This window comes from Heliangelus exortis, chromosome W (genome assembly GCF_036169615.1).
Source record: "Heliangelus exortis chromosome W, bHelExo1.hap1, whole genome shotgun sequence".
NCBI classification, from domain to species: domain Eukaryota; kingdom Metazoa; phylum Chordata; class Aves; order Apodiformes; family Trochilidae; genus Heliangelus; species Heliangelus exortis.
In genome coordinates this window covers 1,020,481-1,035,264 of record NC_092453.1, presented here as the reverse complement: position 1 = coordinate 1,035,264, position 14,784 = coordinate 1,020,481, and the positions used below count along the sequence as shown (strand labels likewise).

At 36.4% G+C, this 14,784-nt stretch overlaps 1 protein-coding gene across 1 annotated transcript in view; it reads left to right on the top strand.

Moving 5' to 3' along the window:
- The window catches only part of LOC139789238 (transportin-1-like), an 87,831-nt gene extending 73,665 nt beyond the window's left edge, over positions 1-14,166 (top strand). The window contains exons 20-24 of the mRNA XM_071729742.1: positions 2,523-2,598; positions 3,368-3,467; positions 4,898-4,972; positions 10,984-11,126; positions 12,618-14,166. Coding sequence (XP_071585843.1) covers positions 2,523-2,598; positions 3,368-3,467; positions 4,898-4,972; positions 10,984-11,091 — 359 coding nt within the window. The 3' untranslated portion in view covers positions 11,092-11,126; positions 12,618-14,166. The remainder of the gene's footprint in view (positions 1-2,522; positions 2,599-3,367; positions 3,468-4,897; positions 4,973-10,983; positions 11,127-12,617) is intronic.
- The last annotated feature ends 618 nt before the right edge of the window (positions 14,167-14,784 follow it).

Sequence of the window (14,784 nt, the reverse complement as noted above, 5' to 3'; positions counted from 1 at the left end):
AATTTCTGAGGCTTGTTTCTTTTGCATTTATAGACGGCATGTTTGAGTATGAAGAGAACCTTCCATACTTCAGCAAAACTTTAATAAATTAACAGGGTTCTGGTTTACTGTTTTAATAATTGATAAACTTTTGACTTCTTTGTTTGAAAACTGTCTTGTAAGAAAAATGATAGCTTATTCATTATACTTGACATAATTGAAAATTATGCAAATTCGGTGCTACAGTTAAATTTTTCTTGAGATAAGTATGAGATAAATCACAAAGAGATTTTTGTCAGTGCATATTTTTCCTACATTGTTCTCTACATCCCATCCCCTCATTTAGTATGGAAGGTGAACTTGAAGCAAAAATTGCTTAGTTGTCTAAAATATTATAGGTGTTGCTTTTTCAAAAGATAATTTTGGATCAAATAACTACTTATTATGAAATACATCATGGAATAGTATAGCTGTTGGAGAATCTTTGGAAGAAAATGGACATGTGAGCAATCCTGACTATTTAGCTTTAGCCGGAGTGAGCTAAGGGCCTTGAGGCCCAGCTGCAAGGTTATTAAAAGATCAGCTACGGGCAAAAGATAAGGGAGTTGGTGGCAGAAAAGAATAACAGGATGGGAAAGCATCACATAGACAGAACATAAACAGTTGTATTTAACCAGTTAGATAGCACCCTGTGGCATATGAAGAATGTGTTGTACCAATCATCAATATGTTTATATTATGTTATCAGCCTGTGTATAAAAGGGCTACTACTGCTCTCAATAAACGGCAATACTTTGATTATATTAATCTGCGTGTTGTCCACTGCGCTTTTCCCGATATATAGCAATATAAATTTTCTTTCCCCCTGCCCCACCCCCACCCCCCTTTGTCTGCACTGATGGAAGTATAATACCCGTAACTGAGAAGCACCCAGTATTTCTCACTGCTAGGGAATTTTGTGAAGCATCCATACACCGACTTTATTTTTTTCTTTTTTTTTTTTTTTTTTTTTTTTTTTAGTACCTAAATAGCTATTTTAAATGTGGATACATAATTGAAAATAAATGTTGAGTTTGGTACATGCAAGAATATTACTGTTTCCTAATTTAGGTTATGTAATGAGCTATGAAAGCACTTCTGTGGAAACATACGAAACTACCTTAAGTAGTTGCACAGAAAATAATGAGTTAATGACAAAAAGTTAAGCTTTGACAGAAATTACTATTCCTTCTACAGACTGTACCTATGAGAATTTACAGATAAACCCAAGATACATAAAGTGTATTTTAATTTCGAAGTAGCGCTTCAAATCCAGTTTTATAAGTTAGATCTGAAAATTTGAGACACTGCATATTAAATTGAGTAATGTCTGGGCAAAATAGTACATTAACAGTGAGCCTCAGTTTTTATGGAATTAGTATGTTTCAAACTGCTAGTATATCCTATACTAAACTAATAAAAATTAAGAGGGAGAAAGTATCATCTGCTTTATTGCATGTTTAATGAAACTGTTTACAAATGCCTGTTAATTAGTAATACATAGTATGTCACTTTAGGTTTCCTTTCTCTGCTTCATATAAATTTGATGGGTTTTAGTATTATTCATGCATTCTGCTTCAAGTAATCCTGATACATTGTTCTGCACCTTCTACTTTTTCTAAAGATTAACCTTTAACAAGTTGAGCAAACACCATTAAAACACATCTGCATTGTGATATTTTCTTTGGTCTGTCCCAAAGAACAAAGGACCACACTTCCTAATCATCCAAAGAATCAGTTTTGCTTTTCATGTGTCCTTATGCTTTTGTATCAGAATACAAGTTCTTATACAACTTTTATAAGGAAGCCCTTTCTGAACTGGAGAAATACTGGGATTAAATAATTAATTTTCTGCAGTGAATTGCTGTGAGTTAGCAACCACTTTAAATTCTCTATAAGATTATGAAGAAAACAAATATTTGGTACTTTTGAGAAGTGTTTAATCTATTTAGTGTTTATTAGATAGACCATAATATATTCAATGTGAAATTATCTATGAATGTATTATTATTGACAGATAGTAGACCTATTAAAATCTCGAATTCAGAATAGTGAAAAAATAAAATCTTTAATACTACTTGATATTAAAACTGAAAATGGTTAATTCCGTTCTGTCTACAGTATCCATAGTAGTACTTTTTATTAAAAACTTCAGAGTGTATGGTAGGTAAATTTACTGTAAGACTTGATTCTGCAAAGGGCAGAATAACTGCTTACATCAGAAAGCCTTTGGATTTTAAATTGTGTTTTATGGTGTTCTCTCATTTTCTCCTTTAATTTTTCTTTTATCCTGGAGAGTATACCATATATGTTGCTGCCTCTTATTTAGGGGGTGGTAATAAACAGCACTGGTGAAATCTTATGTTTACTATCATGCATAGATTCTGTTGGCTTCTGTTTCTGAGTTATTTGTTGTTTTTTCTTTATTTTTTCTCTTCCCCCTCTCATTTACTCATGTCTTGGTTGGCGTTTGGTGGTGTATAACCGTGATTGCATTACCTTAGCAATAACAATTGGTCGTCTTGGTTACGTTTGTCCTCAAGAGGTGGCCCCCATGCTACAGCAGTTTATAAGACCCTGGTGTGTATTATTCGATCTTTTTTTTTATTTTATTCATTTTTTCTTCACCCTTTCTTTCATCCTTCTATCTCACTTTTAGATATATTTTCAGTTGGTTATAAAATCTCAGTCATTAATCATTGCCAACCATGTGACTAATCTTGTCCTATCAGGTTTGTGAGCTTTATAGCACTGTCATGCTGTGGCTAACAAATAATTTATGCATGGGATAAGATTGTCACATGCTTGTGTGTGAAAGCTTGATTACTAAAGAGCAATTTAAAATCCACCAAAATGATAATACAATGCATGCAAATACTGTAAAATTTAAACTGTGCATTACTTAAAATTCAGTCTGAGGCTTGAATTGCTGTAAGGAATATGTGTCTAGACTTGTTATGTATAAAATAACTCTTGTTTTATGCTGTAAAAGTTAAATAACTGTTCTCGAAGTGGTATCTGACATAATTCATGCTGCAATAGTATTATATGTTCCACTTCTAATAATGATAGTTTTTATAAATATTTCATATACATGTTTCTTTTGTATTTAATGGAATACAGGTCACACTTTCTAACTGTACATAGTGCATCTGGAAAGCAAGATTCTGGACATGATGCCTAATGGGAATATACTAGTAGGCTGTTCAACAAGTATCTTTCTAAGTGTTCTAGTGTTTCAGATTATCTTATTGATGTGACTTATTCCATCAAATACTGTCATCTAGTTCTGACTTGACTGAATGAAAAAGTGATAGAATTTGCTAAGTTTTGCTCTCCAACTTACTAGGTGCACCTCTCTGCGAAACATAAGAGACAATGAGGAAAAGGATTCAGCATTTCGTGGGATATGTACCATGATCTCAGTCAACCCCAGTGGAGTAGTCCAAGTAATATACATAAATAAATATTAGCTTCTTTTCTTTATTCATGTGAAATTTAGTGAGAGCTGTATATAGAATATGAAAAAGTTTAGCTTGTTGATTCCCTGTAGTACATGTTGTAGCTACTTTTTTGACGCCAAGGAGTCCAAAAGTACTTCAAGATTTCTGCTTCAGTAATTATCACTTACGGAAAGGAAAGGACAATATTGTTAAATTCATTTTTTGTATTTTGCTTACAAAGACTATGCAAATAATGAACTTTGATCAACTTTATTTTGATACTTCTGTGTCTTTTATGTTGAGGATATTTATAAAAATACAAGGCAAAAGTTGACATACTAAAATCAGTTTTTCAGATGAAATCTAGTCTTTTTTAAAAAAAGAAGCAGAACAAAAACAATAACCACCCCTTCATTCTTAAAACTTGTGTAGGGAAGATTCTGTTTCAACTTTGGATATATTGCTTAAATAGTCAATATGACAAGGAAGATGTGTACATAAAGTAAATGGTACATCTCAATAACAGAATATGACTTGCTCTTTCGTCTCTGCAGCTCCAAAGTAAAGCTGTACTGATGTAATAATTTCTAAGAGGAAAATGAAGGTGAATTTCCCTCTCCTCTGCCTGGAATCATTCTTTCTGAAACATAAGAATTGAGCCTCTTGTTTTGAATTTTTCAGTTCATGCCATTTATCCCTTATTCTGTACTTAGCATTTTCCTCTTCTGCTGTCCATTTGTTCTTTCACACAGATTAAATGGAGGGACAAATGAAGGACTCTCTTCATTATCCCAGCTCTCTTCCTATGTAGTTTTTATCCTCAGTTCCTATCGAAACTTATGTATTATTAACTTAATCATTAAGACTGATGTTTTAATCATACAGTAGAAGGTAGTGCGTGATAACAGGTAAACTAAACATAGGTATTTTGGGCTGGCTTTAGTTTTCAATCTGTATGATAAAAATTCTGTGTATCCCAGTAACAACTTCTGGCTCTGCTTAAAGAAATACAACAGCTTTTTTTCCCAACTGGAAATACATGACAGTAAGTTGCGAGTGTGGTCTTGAGTTTGTTGATTGTTATAAAGATGATTGGTTCTCAAAGTATGTGTACTGAAAGAATTAGTTAGACAAGTGTGGTGTGGGAGGGAAGGATGTGTTTGATGATTTTGGGGTTTTTTTAAGTGTGGTTTTATGTAATCAAAAACCTGATTAAACAGAGCTATTCTTACATTGAGCTATTTCTATTTCCATACACTTAAGCATACCAAAACTTACCATTATTATCTGAATTACCTGGAAAATAAACATGTAAAACCAAAAGCAGTGGGGAATTAGGATTCAATACCCTGCATAATTTATAGAACAAACACCAAGCATTGTTTTCAGTCTTGTAAATTGAAACTTCTAACCTATGTGATCGTTTAATCTTATAGGACTTTATTTTTTTTTGTGATGCTGTTGCATCGTGGATTAGCCCAAAAGATGATCTCCGAGACATGTTCTGTAAGGTAATGTTTCTAGTATCACAGTATATCTGAACTGAGCTTGTTTTGGATCCTCTGTTTCTTTCTTGCAAAATCACTTACTGTATTTGTAGTCATGAAGGCTTTCTTGCAAAGTCATAAACTTTTGGAGAAACTATCATAAAAATTGAAGTCTTTTTACCTATATTTTCTTACATGCTCTCAAGTTGTTCCAAAAGTCTTTGTAACAGTGTTGAAAACCTCACTTGAGATCTTATTTGGAAGGAAAATTATCCTCAAAGAACTTTTTATAATGTCTAGCCCACTACGTTTTTATGGCATTTGGAAGAACAGGGTTTTTTTTTATAACACATATAAGACTTTTTTCTGTTTGGGTTTTGCTTTGGGTTTTTTTTGTCTTTTCTAGAAAATGAGATCTGTGTGGTTCAAGACTTCCTCCCCCACACCCCAAGATGCTTTCTTTTTTTTTTTTTTTTGAGAACTATATAGAAAATTGCAAATGAAAAATCTTCCAGTGTTATCTTGATCTAGTAATCTTGCTTCATCTGAAAATAAGTTTTTGGGATTCCTTAATCCTCCTCAGAATAAACTTGGATAAACAAGTCATCAAGCAACTAACATACAGTGCTAGCCAAGGATCCCTAGACAGAGTGTCAATAGAAAGTAATATATTTTGTTTTGGCACTAGTGTCTTAGGTTAAAAAACAGAACAAAATAAAATTGTTTCAGTTTTATGAACAGATGCTATTACTTTTCAGTACCATGGCTCCCCTTGTATGTTGCAAAGTGAAATCTCTGGTTTTACAAAGGTTTATGAAAGTTAACGATACTCTTAAAGCTAAAATAGAGCATATTTCTAAATATATACTTGGATCATGGATAAGTATTGGCACTTTCTCTTCAAGTAATGCCAAATGTGAACATCAGAATGGAATCTAGAACTTCTGAATCTCATCTTGAAGAGCAAAGACAAAAATCTCGCTGTCCTAGTTAGGAGACCAGTTAGGAGAGGCTTCGAAGGAACATAAGAGACAGGAAAAATATGGATGTGAGTATTATAGCATCAGCAGAAGGAAACAGTAAATATAAGCTTAAAAGAAAGTCAGGGATGTTGTCTATGATGATTTTCCAAAGCAGTTTCAAAGTCCAAATAGATCTTTCTCTTGATAGTGGATTGTTTTTTGGGGTGGCTTGGTTGTTTTGTTTGTGCTTTTGGAGCACTAGAGCTAAGAGAGAAAATGTCCCTTTCAAGAGCACATATAGATGAGCTGACAGTGTTGAGATGTCATATATATCCTAAGAATTGTATCGCATTTTATAAAAGCAAGATATCTGAATACTGTATCTGAAGCTCACTTGCTGTACTGGAAGGTGTTTTTTTTAAAAGTGTTCCTTTTATTGTACCTGAACATTCTTAGTTTTTTCAGTAGTTTCTTGACATCTGACTAATCAGGCTCTTTTAGGAAAGAGAGGTGGGTCTGCTAGTGGAAGGTCTCTTTCAGGAAGAAAAGCAGTAAATTAACTGGTGACACTATAATGTTATCGCCATGTACTGTTTAAGAAAAGCTCTGTTTGAGAAAGTTGTGTTGAAGGTAAACTCAGTACCATCAAGTTTAACTTTGACATTGCCTTTTTTGTAAGGATGTTTTCATGACTGACAGTTCCAAAGTTAAGTGTCCTTGCGTTTAAAAAGAAAAACAAAACAAAACTTTACAGATTCTTCATAATTTTCTATTCAGAGGAGCCATTTCATCTGCTTTTATTTTTTCATAGGTTTGCCTTTTAACCATCTGTTTTCAAACTAAAATACTAAGACCTTTTTTAAGAGTATCATTCAATTTGCATAGTTTTCAGTTAATTTATTACATTTGAGGGTCCAGGCTGAAAACTGTAGATTATTTTTTTTCATCTTCCCCTCTTATGCTGGATTTTAACTGATGTGGATCCCTGTTCTTTCAAAACACAAAAGACTTTAATAACTCCCTTTTTAGTAATAGTTGTCTACAGGTTCCATGGAAAAAACACAGGTCTCACAGGATGCTTTTGTATTTGTGCTACAAATTGACAGGCATTCATTCTGTCTGTCAGTTTTTAGCGAACAGAAGCATTCATTTTGGTCATATAGGAATGTAGAATGGCACACCAAGGTTTGAGAGGCAGGGTGCTAGCAAGGGCTCTCAGCTTGTTGCTCAGACATATGCTGGACACAATGCAGCACACTTGAAGTCTTATGAAGCTAAGCCTCTTGAGGTAATAGGAGCCAACAGGGAAGGACCAGTGAAATACCACAAAGTAGCTACGGCCAGTAACTCCAGCCAGTAAATCAGCTTCATAGGGGGCCAAACTTAAATGCCTCTGTGCAAACACACACAGTACAGGGAAAAAACACATTATAGACGTGCACATGCCTGAAGGGCTATGATCTTATTGGCATCACCCAGATGTGGTGGGATGACTCCTCTGACAGGCAGTGTTGGAATGGAAGATTACAGGCTCTTTAAGAAGGACAGGCAGGGGAGATAAAGAGGGGGTGTTGCCCTCTGTATCAGTGAACAGCTGGGGTTCACTGACCTCTGTCTGGGGATGGATGAGGAGCGAGCCAAGAACTTATGGGTCAGAATTTTAAGAGGGCAGGCTTCAGCCTCTTCAGAGGCCTGCTTGGTAGAATACCATGAGATAAAGCCCTGGAGGGAAGAGGGGTCCAAGAAAGCTGATGAATATTCAAGGATCACCTCCTCCAAGCTCAGGAGCACTGCATCCCAACCAAGAGGAAGTCGGGCAAAACCACCAGAAGGCCTGCACAGATGAACAAGGTTCTCCTGGACGAACTCAGACAAAAAGGAAGCCTGCGGAGTTTGGAAGCAAAGATAGGTAGTGGGAGGAATGCAGAGATACTGTCCAAGCAACCGGGATTAGTTTAGGAAAGCTAGCCTCGATAGAATAAAATCTGGGCAGGGACATTAAAGGCAACAAGAAGAGCTTCCACAGGTATGTCAGTGATAAAAGGAAAATTAGACAAAAACATGGGCCCTCTCTGAAAGGAAATGGGAGACCTAGTTACCCAGGATATGGAGAAGATTGAGGTACTCAATGATTCTTTTTGCCTCAGTCTTCACCATCAAGTGCTCAAGCTACACCACCCAAGTTGCAGAAAGCAAAGGTAGAGACTGGGAGAATGAAGAACCACCCATGATAAGGGTACGTTCCCACTGAGTGGAAAAGGATAAACATAACCCCCATTTTCAAAAAGCGAGAAAAGGAACACCCAGGGAACTACAGGCCAGTCAGTCTCACCTCTGTACCTGGCACGATCATGCAGCTGATCCTCCTAGAAACTATGCTAAGGCACATGGATAATAAGGAGGTGATTGGTGACAGTCAACATGGCTTCACTGTGGGCAAATCATGCCTGACAAATTTGGTGGCCTTCTTGTCATGCCCCACAAGGTGGGTGCGGCACTATCATGTCTCACAAAGTATCACGTCTCACAAAGCACAGCTCCACAGGTGTGGGGGCCAAAAAAAAATATCACATCCCACAGAGTGGGCACATCTCTATGTCCCACAGAGTGGGCACGGGTAGGGTTCCCCAGAGTTGGGGTCAATCCAGAGGGATTCGGACTGGACCCCCTTGCTTTCTAAATTCCCTCAGAGAGGAGCCTAGGTGCGGCTGGGCCCAATCCTTCTCCTCCTCTAATTAATCTCTTTTAACAACCCATTCAGTGAGATTAAGTTCAGGAATTCTCTGCACGGTACTCAGGAGCAAGGTTATTACCTAGGAGGTTTGTATAAAAACACAACTTTACTTAAAAGTAAGATTATAAAGCATGTCAGATTACAGGTAGCAGAATTATAAATGATGGTACTTTCAAAGCAATGGATTACAATTTAGGAAAACTTAAAGGAAGTTGTCAAAACAACAGGTTACAACTAACAAAACAAAGCAACAGGTAGTAAAAACAAAGTTAGAAACTATGTTACCCTCATGTGCTGAGATAAGATTAGAAACAGAGACACAGAGAGATAGAGAGACAAAGATAAAGAAGAGATAGGAAAGATTTAACTACCCTTGGATCCAGCAATGATCTCAGTTGGAAGCTCAGGTCCTTGGATGGTGGGTGCACATCCAGCATTTTGAGTGTACCTCTTTTATGCCACCTGACCCCCCCTTTTTTTTTGGGGGGGGGGCCTTTAGCATATCTTGTGAAGCCAGGTGTTTACTTCACAGAATCACAGAATCAGCCGGGTTGGAAAGGACCTCTGAGATCATCAAGTCCAACTCTTGATCCACTACCACTGTGGTTACCATACCATGGCACTGAGTGCCACCATCCAGTCTCTTTTTAAAAACATCCAGGGACAGAGAATCCACCACCTCCCTGGGCAGCCTATTCCAATGCCTGATCACCCTCTCTGTAAAGAATTTTTTCCTAATATCTAACCTAAACCTTTGGGGGCGGGGGAAGCTTTGGCATATCTTGCAAAGCCAGGTGGTCACTTGGGTCACTTGGACCCCTCCAGATGGGATGACACAACAATAACCCTTATTTCTGAGCATGCGCCTTCTTCAGTGGCTTTACACGGGCACACACAAGATGTCACTCTGCCTCCGCAGGGTACAGCTTGCCTGCCCCTGTCCCTTATCAAGTAAGGACACTGTCCTGCCTGTCAGGGTGGCCATCAAACAGAGCTCCCCTTGCAAAGACAGTGTTCAGCTTATCGGGATAGCCACTAAAGGAGGGGCTGCTCCTGCGAGAATAGGTCCCCGTTTATCAGGGTGGTTACCCAAATGAGGGCCTCTCCTTGAGAGAAGAGAGTTCAGATGGCTATCGAATGAGGTCTCCAGTTGAGCGCAATGTCCACTTTGTCAGAGCAGCTGTTTTGAGACAAATATTCTTTTCAGGATTCTACGCTTCTATAATGGGGTTACAGTGTTAGTGGCTAAGGGAAGAGCAACTCATGTCATCTACCTGGACTTGTGCAAAGCATTTGATACTGTTCTGCATGACATCCTTGTGCCTAAATTAGACATGGGCAAGCTCAACATGAGTTGTCAATATGCACTTGCAGCCCAGAAAGCCAACCATATTTGGGCTGCATCAAAAGAAGCATGTCCAGCAGGTCGAGGGAGGTAATTCTCCCCCTTTACTCTGTTCTCATGAGATCCCATCTGGAGTACTGTGTACAGTTCTGGAGCCCCCAACACAGGAAGGACATGGAGCTGTTGGAGCAAGTCCAGAGGAGGGCCATGAAGATGATCAGATGGCTGAAGCCCTTTGACAGCAGACTGAGAGAGTTTGGGATATTCAGCCTGGAGAAGAGGAGAGAGGTCTCTCCAGGGAGACCTTAGAGCAGCCTTCTACTATCTGGAAAGGGTTTACAGGTAGATTTATATTGGGATGTTAGGAAGAAATTCTTAATTGTGCAACAGTTTGCCCAGAGAAGTTGTGGGTGATCTCTTCTTGGAAGTGTTTAGGGCAAAGTTTTATTGGGCTTTGACCAACCTGGCCCAGTGGGAGCTGTCCCTGCCCATGTCAAGGAGCTTGGAACTAGATGATCTTTAAGGTCCCTTCCAACCCAACCCATTCTATGATTCTATGATTCTGTCAAATACTGGCAGTGGTTCTGGCTCAGGTTTCCTCCCAGAACATATAGCACATTTAAAAAAATAAATTTGAATACAGTAATCTTACCATATAAACTGTGTCAATTGACAAAATGTTTAGCATTCTGAAATGGTCTAACTCAAGGTTGTAAGTCTCCATAATAATTAAAAATGCTTACACACATATGTATATTTATATAGTATATAAATATTTATATATTTGTGTGGGTAGCTATATTCTATATTCTACCCTTGACTGAAAAGTGTTTTTTTCTTTTTTTCTAGACTTCCTTTGTTTTTTAGTAACATTTAAATATCCAACTGGGGAATTCAAATGGACAGATGCAGAATCCAGTAGTTTGTGGCTTACTGCATATGTTGCTAGTAAATATCAGCTGTTTAATTATTACCTTGAATTCCCAATTTGTAGATTCTTCATGGATTTAAAAATCAAGTTGGTGATGAGAATTGGAGGCGTTTCTCTGACCAGTTTCCTCTTCCCTTAAAAGAGCGCCTTGCAGCTTACTACGGAGTTTAACCTAATGCACTGTAGCTGCAGTCCCATAATTAGAGGTAAGCACACAAATCTTCCTTGATAAACAGCTGTATAACAGACTTCCTCCCTGTTTACATTATATGCAACATAAATAATTCACTAGACTAAAATTTTCAGATATACTGGAACAGATATCCTTCCTTTCTATAAGAAGACAAAAAATATGATAGTGTACCTAATGGTGGTAGCTGTAGCAAAAGCAGTTGTCTGACTTATTTTTACAGAAAGAGAGTGACTGTACGAGATGCACAGTAGTGTATCAAGCTAAGGTTGGAAGTGTAGGTGTATCAAAGTGTCTGTTCAGGTTTAATAAACAAAACAATTATTAAAATCTTCAATCTATCCTACTAAAGTCACAGGCTCCTTTATGTCTTACGAACTAGTAGGTAGCAGATGTGGTCTAATCAGGAATATTTCCCTAGGATAGGAAAGCAAGTTTAAGACACTTTTGGCATGAGAAGTCCAAAACCTTCTTAACCACATATTAGATGATCTTTGCATTGAATAAAGGATGTTAAGCTAATCTGTAACTCTGCTGACTGTAGAGCTTGATGTTTTGGAGATGCCTACGTGTTTATTATTGCCATGTTCCACAATTCCACAATTCAGAATTGTTACAGTTCTGTCCGAGAAATTACTCCATTTCAGCAAAGAACAGTTATTGTGCATTCTAGAATAATTGTATTATACCACCTTGCTTTGTATGCTGTTTGTGCACACTGGATAAACAAAGTTCCCACGTGTAATGTGATACTGTGAAGAGATTATTATACTACATAAAAAACAGTACAAATTACATTTATTCATTCAATCTTTATATAAATTTGATACATGCTCTAGATTTTTTTTGTACTGAAATTATGGGAGTGAATCTTGCAATACTTTTTAAATTGTTGAATGGACAACTATTTAAAAGCCAACCTAAGATTTTTCAGTCAGTGACATAAGAAATTTTTTGAACTATATGGATGAAATGCATTTCAAGTATTTACATATTTATCAATGAGGGCATTATAGTTCTGAAATAGGTAGAGTTTTTCATACTAATGAAGAGGAATCCAAAGTGGTAACACTGTCAATTATTCTCAGTTTGTACTGAGGAGACACTATGGCTATCTTGTTTAAGTGAAATTGTTAGGTCTGTAGAAGGTATGTTTAATATTCTTTCTCAGTGTCATAACTACCTCATAATCTTGTACTAAAAAGTCAAAAACTTGTTAGAATATATAGAAATGCTTTTATATCCAATCTAAGTTTATCTACAATAGTGGAACTGTCAGTGTAGCTTTAAAGTATACAGTGTTGTTTCATGAATAATAATATATCTGATATAAATGAGTTCTTTTCTTAAACAAACTTAAAAGGGAAATCTAGGCATAAATTTGTTTTCAAATTAAAGATTGTCACCTACCTCTTAAAAAAGGCAATACAGTTCTTTAATTGACATATCAGTGCATAAACAAAGTTCAAGGTAAGATTTAACTATACCTCTGTCTTTCATTTTACAGGTCCTTCAGTCTGGGAAATTATGAGGGAGCCTCTGCACCCAGGGAAAATGTTACCCTTTACTGTGGGGAAGGGTAAACCAATAGGGAATACAGTACAAACCCAACCCTATTGGGAAGGGTGGGAGGGAGGTGTTGCCATTACTGCATTAAGTCAATGTTGGGAAATGTTTTAACATCTGGATCCTTTGTGGGTGGAAATCAGTCTCTTATTACAAATCTGCAATGGATGTGAAGAAGAAAAAAAATTATTAACGAAACAACACATTCTGGACTGTTCTAGGGAATTGTACAAAAATAAGAACCATATAATTGAACCGTAGGGATTCGTAAAGAGAAAAACTATTTTGTGTACAATAAAGAAAACCTGAGAATGGGAGTCACAAACAGTAAAAGGCTTTCTTTTGTTTTGTTTTTTTTTTTTAAGTAAGGGTTTTCTACATTATTTCATCCTGCCTGATTGGATTCCTTGTTAATTTTCATGTTAGTAAATAACTAAACACATTAAGTTAGTACAATTAAAATGCAGCTTGTCTTTATTAGGAGTAGGCACTTGCGGTGTACGATACAGAGTCCCATTGTAAATTAATAAAGGTTAACTTGGACAAAATTAAACAAACCTGCAAGCTGACAAATGAGTCACTCCTTTCATTTTTGGGGTAAAAGGAGGGATACTTCAAAGACCAACATCTTAATTTTTATATTTTAAAAAAATTAAAGTAGCAGCTATGATTTGGTTATTGTACATCATTAGATTTAATTTCTAGAGTAAGGCATTATTCTTAATGTGCAGTTTAAGATTCAGGCGTGCATTCTAGCTAGTGGGAAAGTAGCATGCTTGCACTACATAAAGTGAAATTGGCATACATTTACTAATGTTGCATCAGTCTTGTGTTGCAGCTTACCAATGCGATATAGCCCTGCATTTAAAATTCATTTTCTAAGATTCTGTGGATCTTATTTTTATTAAGGATATCAATATAGAGAACTGTAGTTAACAATTAGGCCTTGATATACCTTTTTAGGTTCTGTTAAGATTAAGATTGATATTGTATTTTGTGTAACCTGCACAATGTGGAAAGATGATATAACTGTGCAAAATATTTGCTCCTGTCTTGTAAGTGTGATGTGCTTTCTGCATAGTTATATACTATTGATTTTTAGCAGAATCTATAAAAATTTGTTACATGGTAAGACCTATTAAAGGCTGCATAACTGTTAGCTGATGTAAAAACAATTGAAGAAGTTAATGACAATTGCTATTTTTGTGTTTATTCCCACTCAATGTATTACCTTTTATGCTTTCTTTGTGTTCACAGCATGATCTTAGAGATGTTTAAGGTAATGGATGTAATGCAGTGTATCTACAATGTATCAGTGCATGTAAGTGGCCCTTTGTAATGTTAAATGCACAAGGGTGCAAGTTGAAAGCTAGGGAGTGAAAGTTGGTTTGAATCCTCTCCATTTCATTTATTTAGCTTTTCTGTTGATGTTTTGGGTTTTGTTTGGTTTTTTTGGTTTTGTGGGGTTTTTTTTTTTCTACTTTCATGTATTTCTGTGAATAAATCCTTGTTAATTTAACTCTTTACTTTTCTTTCCATGTGTATTTTCTTATGTACTGTGAATGTGAAATCCTAACTGGTACGCTTGATCTTAAATCCATCTGAAAGTGGCAAGTCTTTTTTAATTTAGATTGCCTAAAGAGTATCCCATGATGATAAAGGAAAATGGAGAGATTTTTAACTCTGCTAGTCAGAGTTGAAGCCGCACCTTTCCATTTTTCAACACTGCATAATTAACCTACAAAATAAAACTAAGAAATAAAAGCCTTTTTATAGATTTAGTTTCTCACCTTTGCATTACAGAATTGGATACTGGATAAGTTTGGGGGGATTTGTTTTTTTCTTTTTTTTTTAAGAAGTTGCTACTCTTTGCATGTTTCTGTTCTTTGAGTGTTAAATGATTTAGCCATTGCACTGAAGTTTGAGCTGTATGTGTGTAGACATAAATTCTGTTTCAAGAGTTCTGGGGGTTTTTTATGCATGATAGCATGCACATGTGTCCCATTCTTTCCCTCCTTCCCTCCCCACCCCACCCCCCTTTTTTTTTTTTTTTGGCTTTGCAAATTTGAATGAATAATGCCTGAAGAAGAGTGGACATGTACTCTATG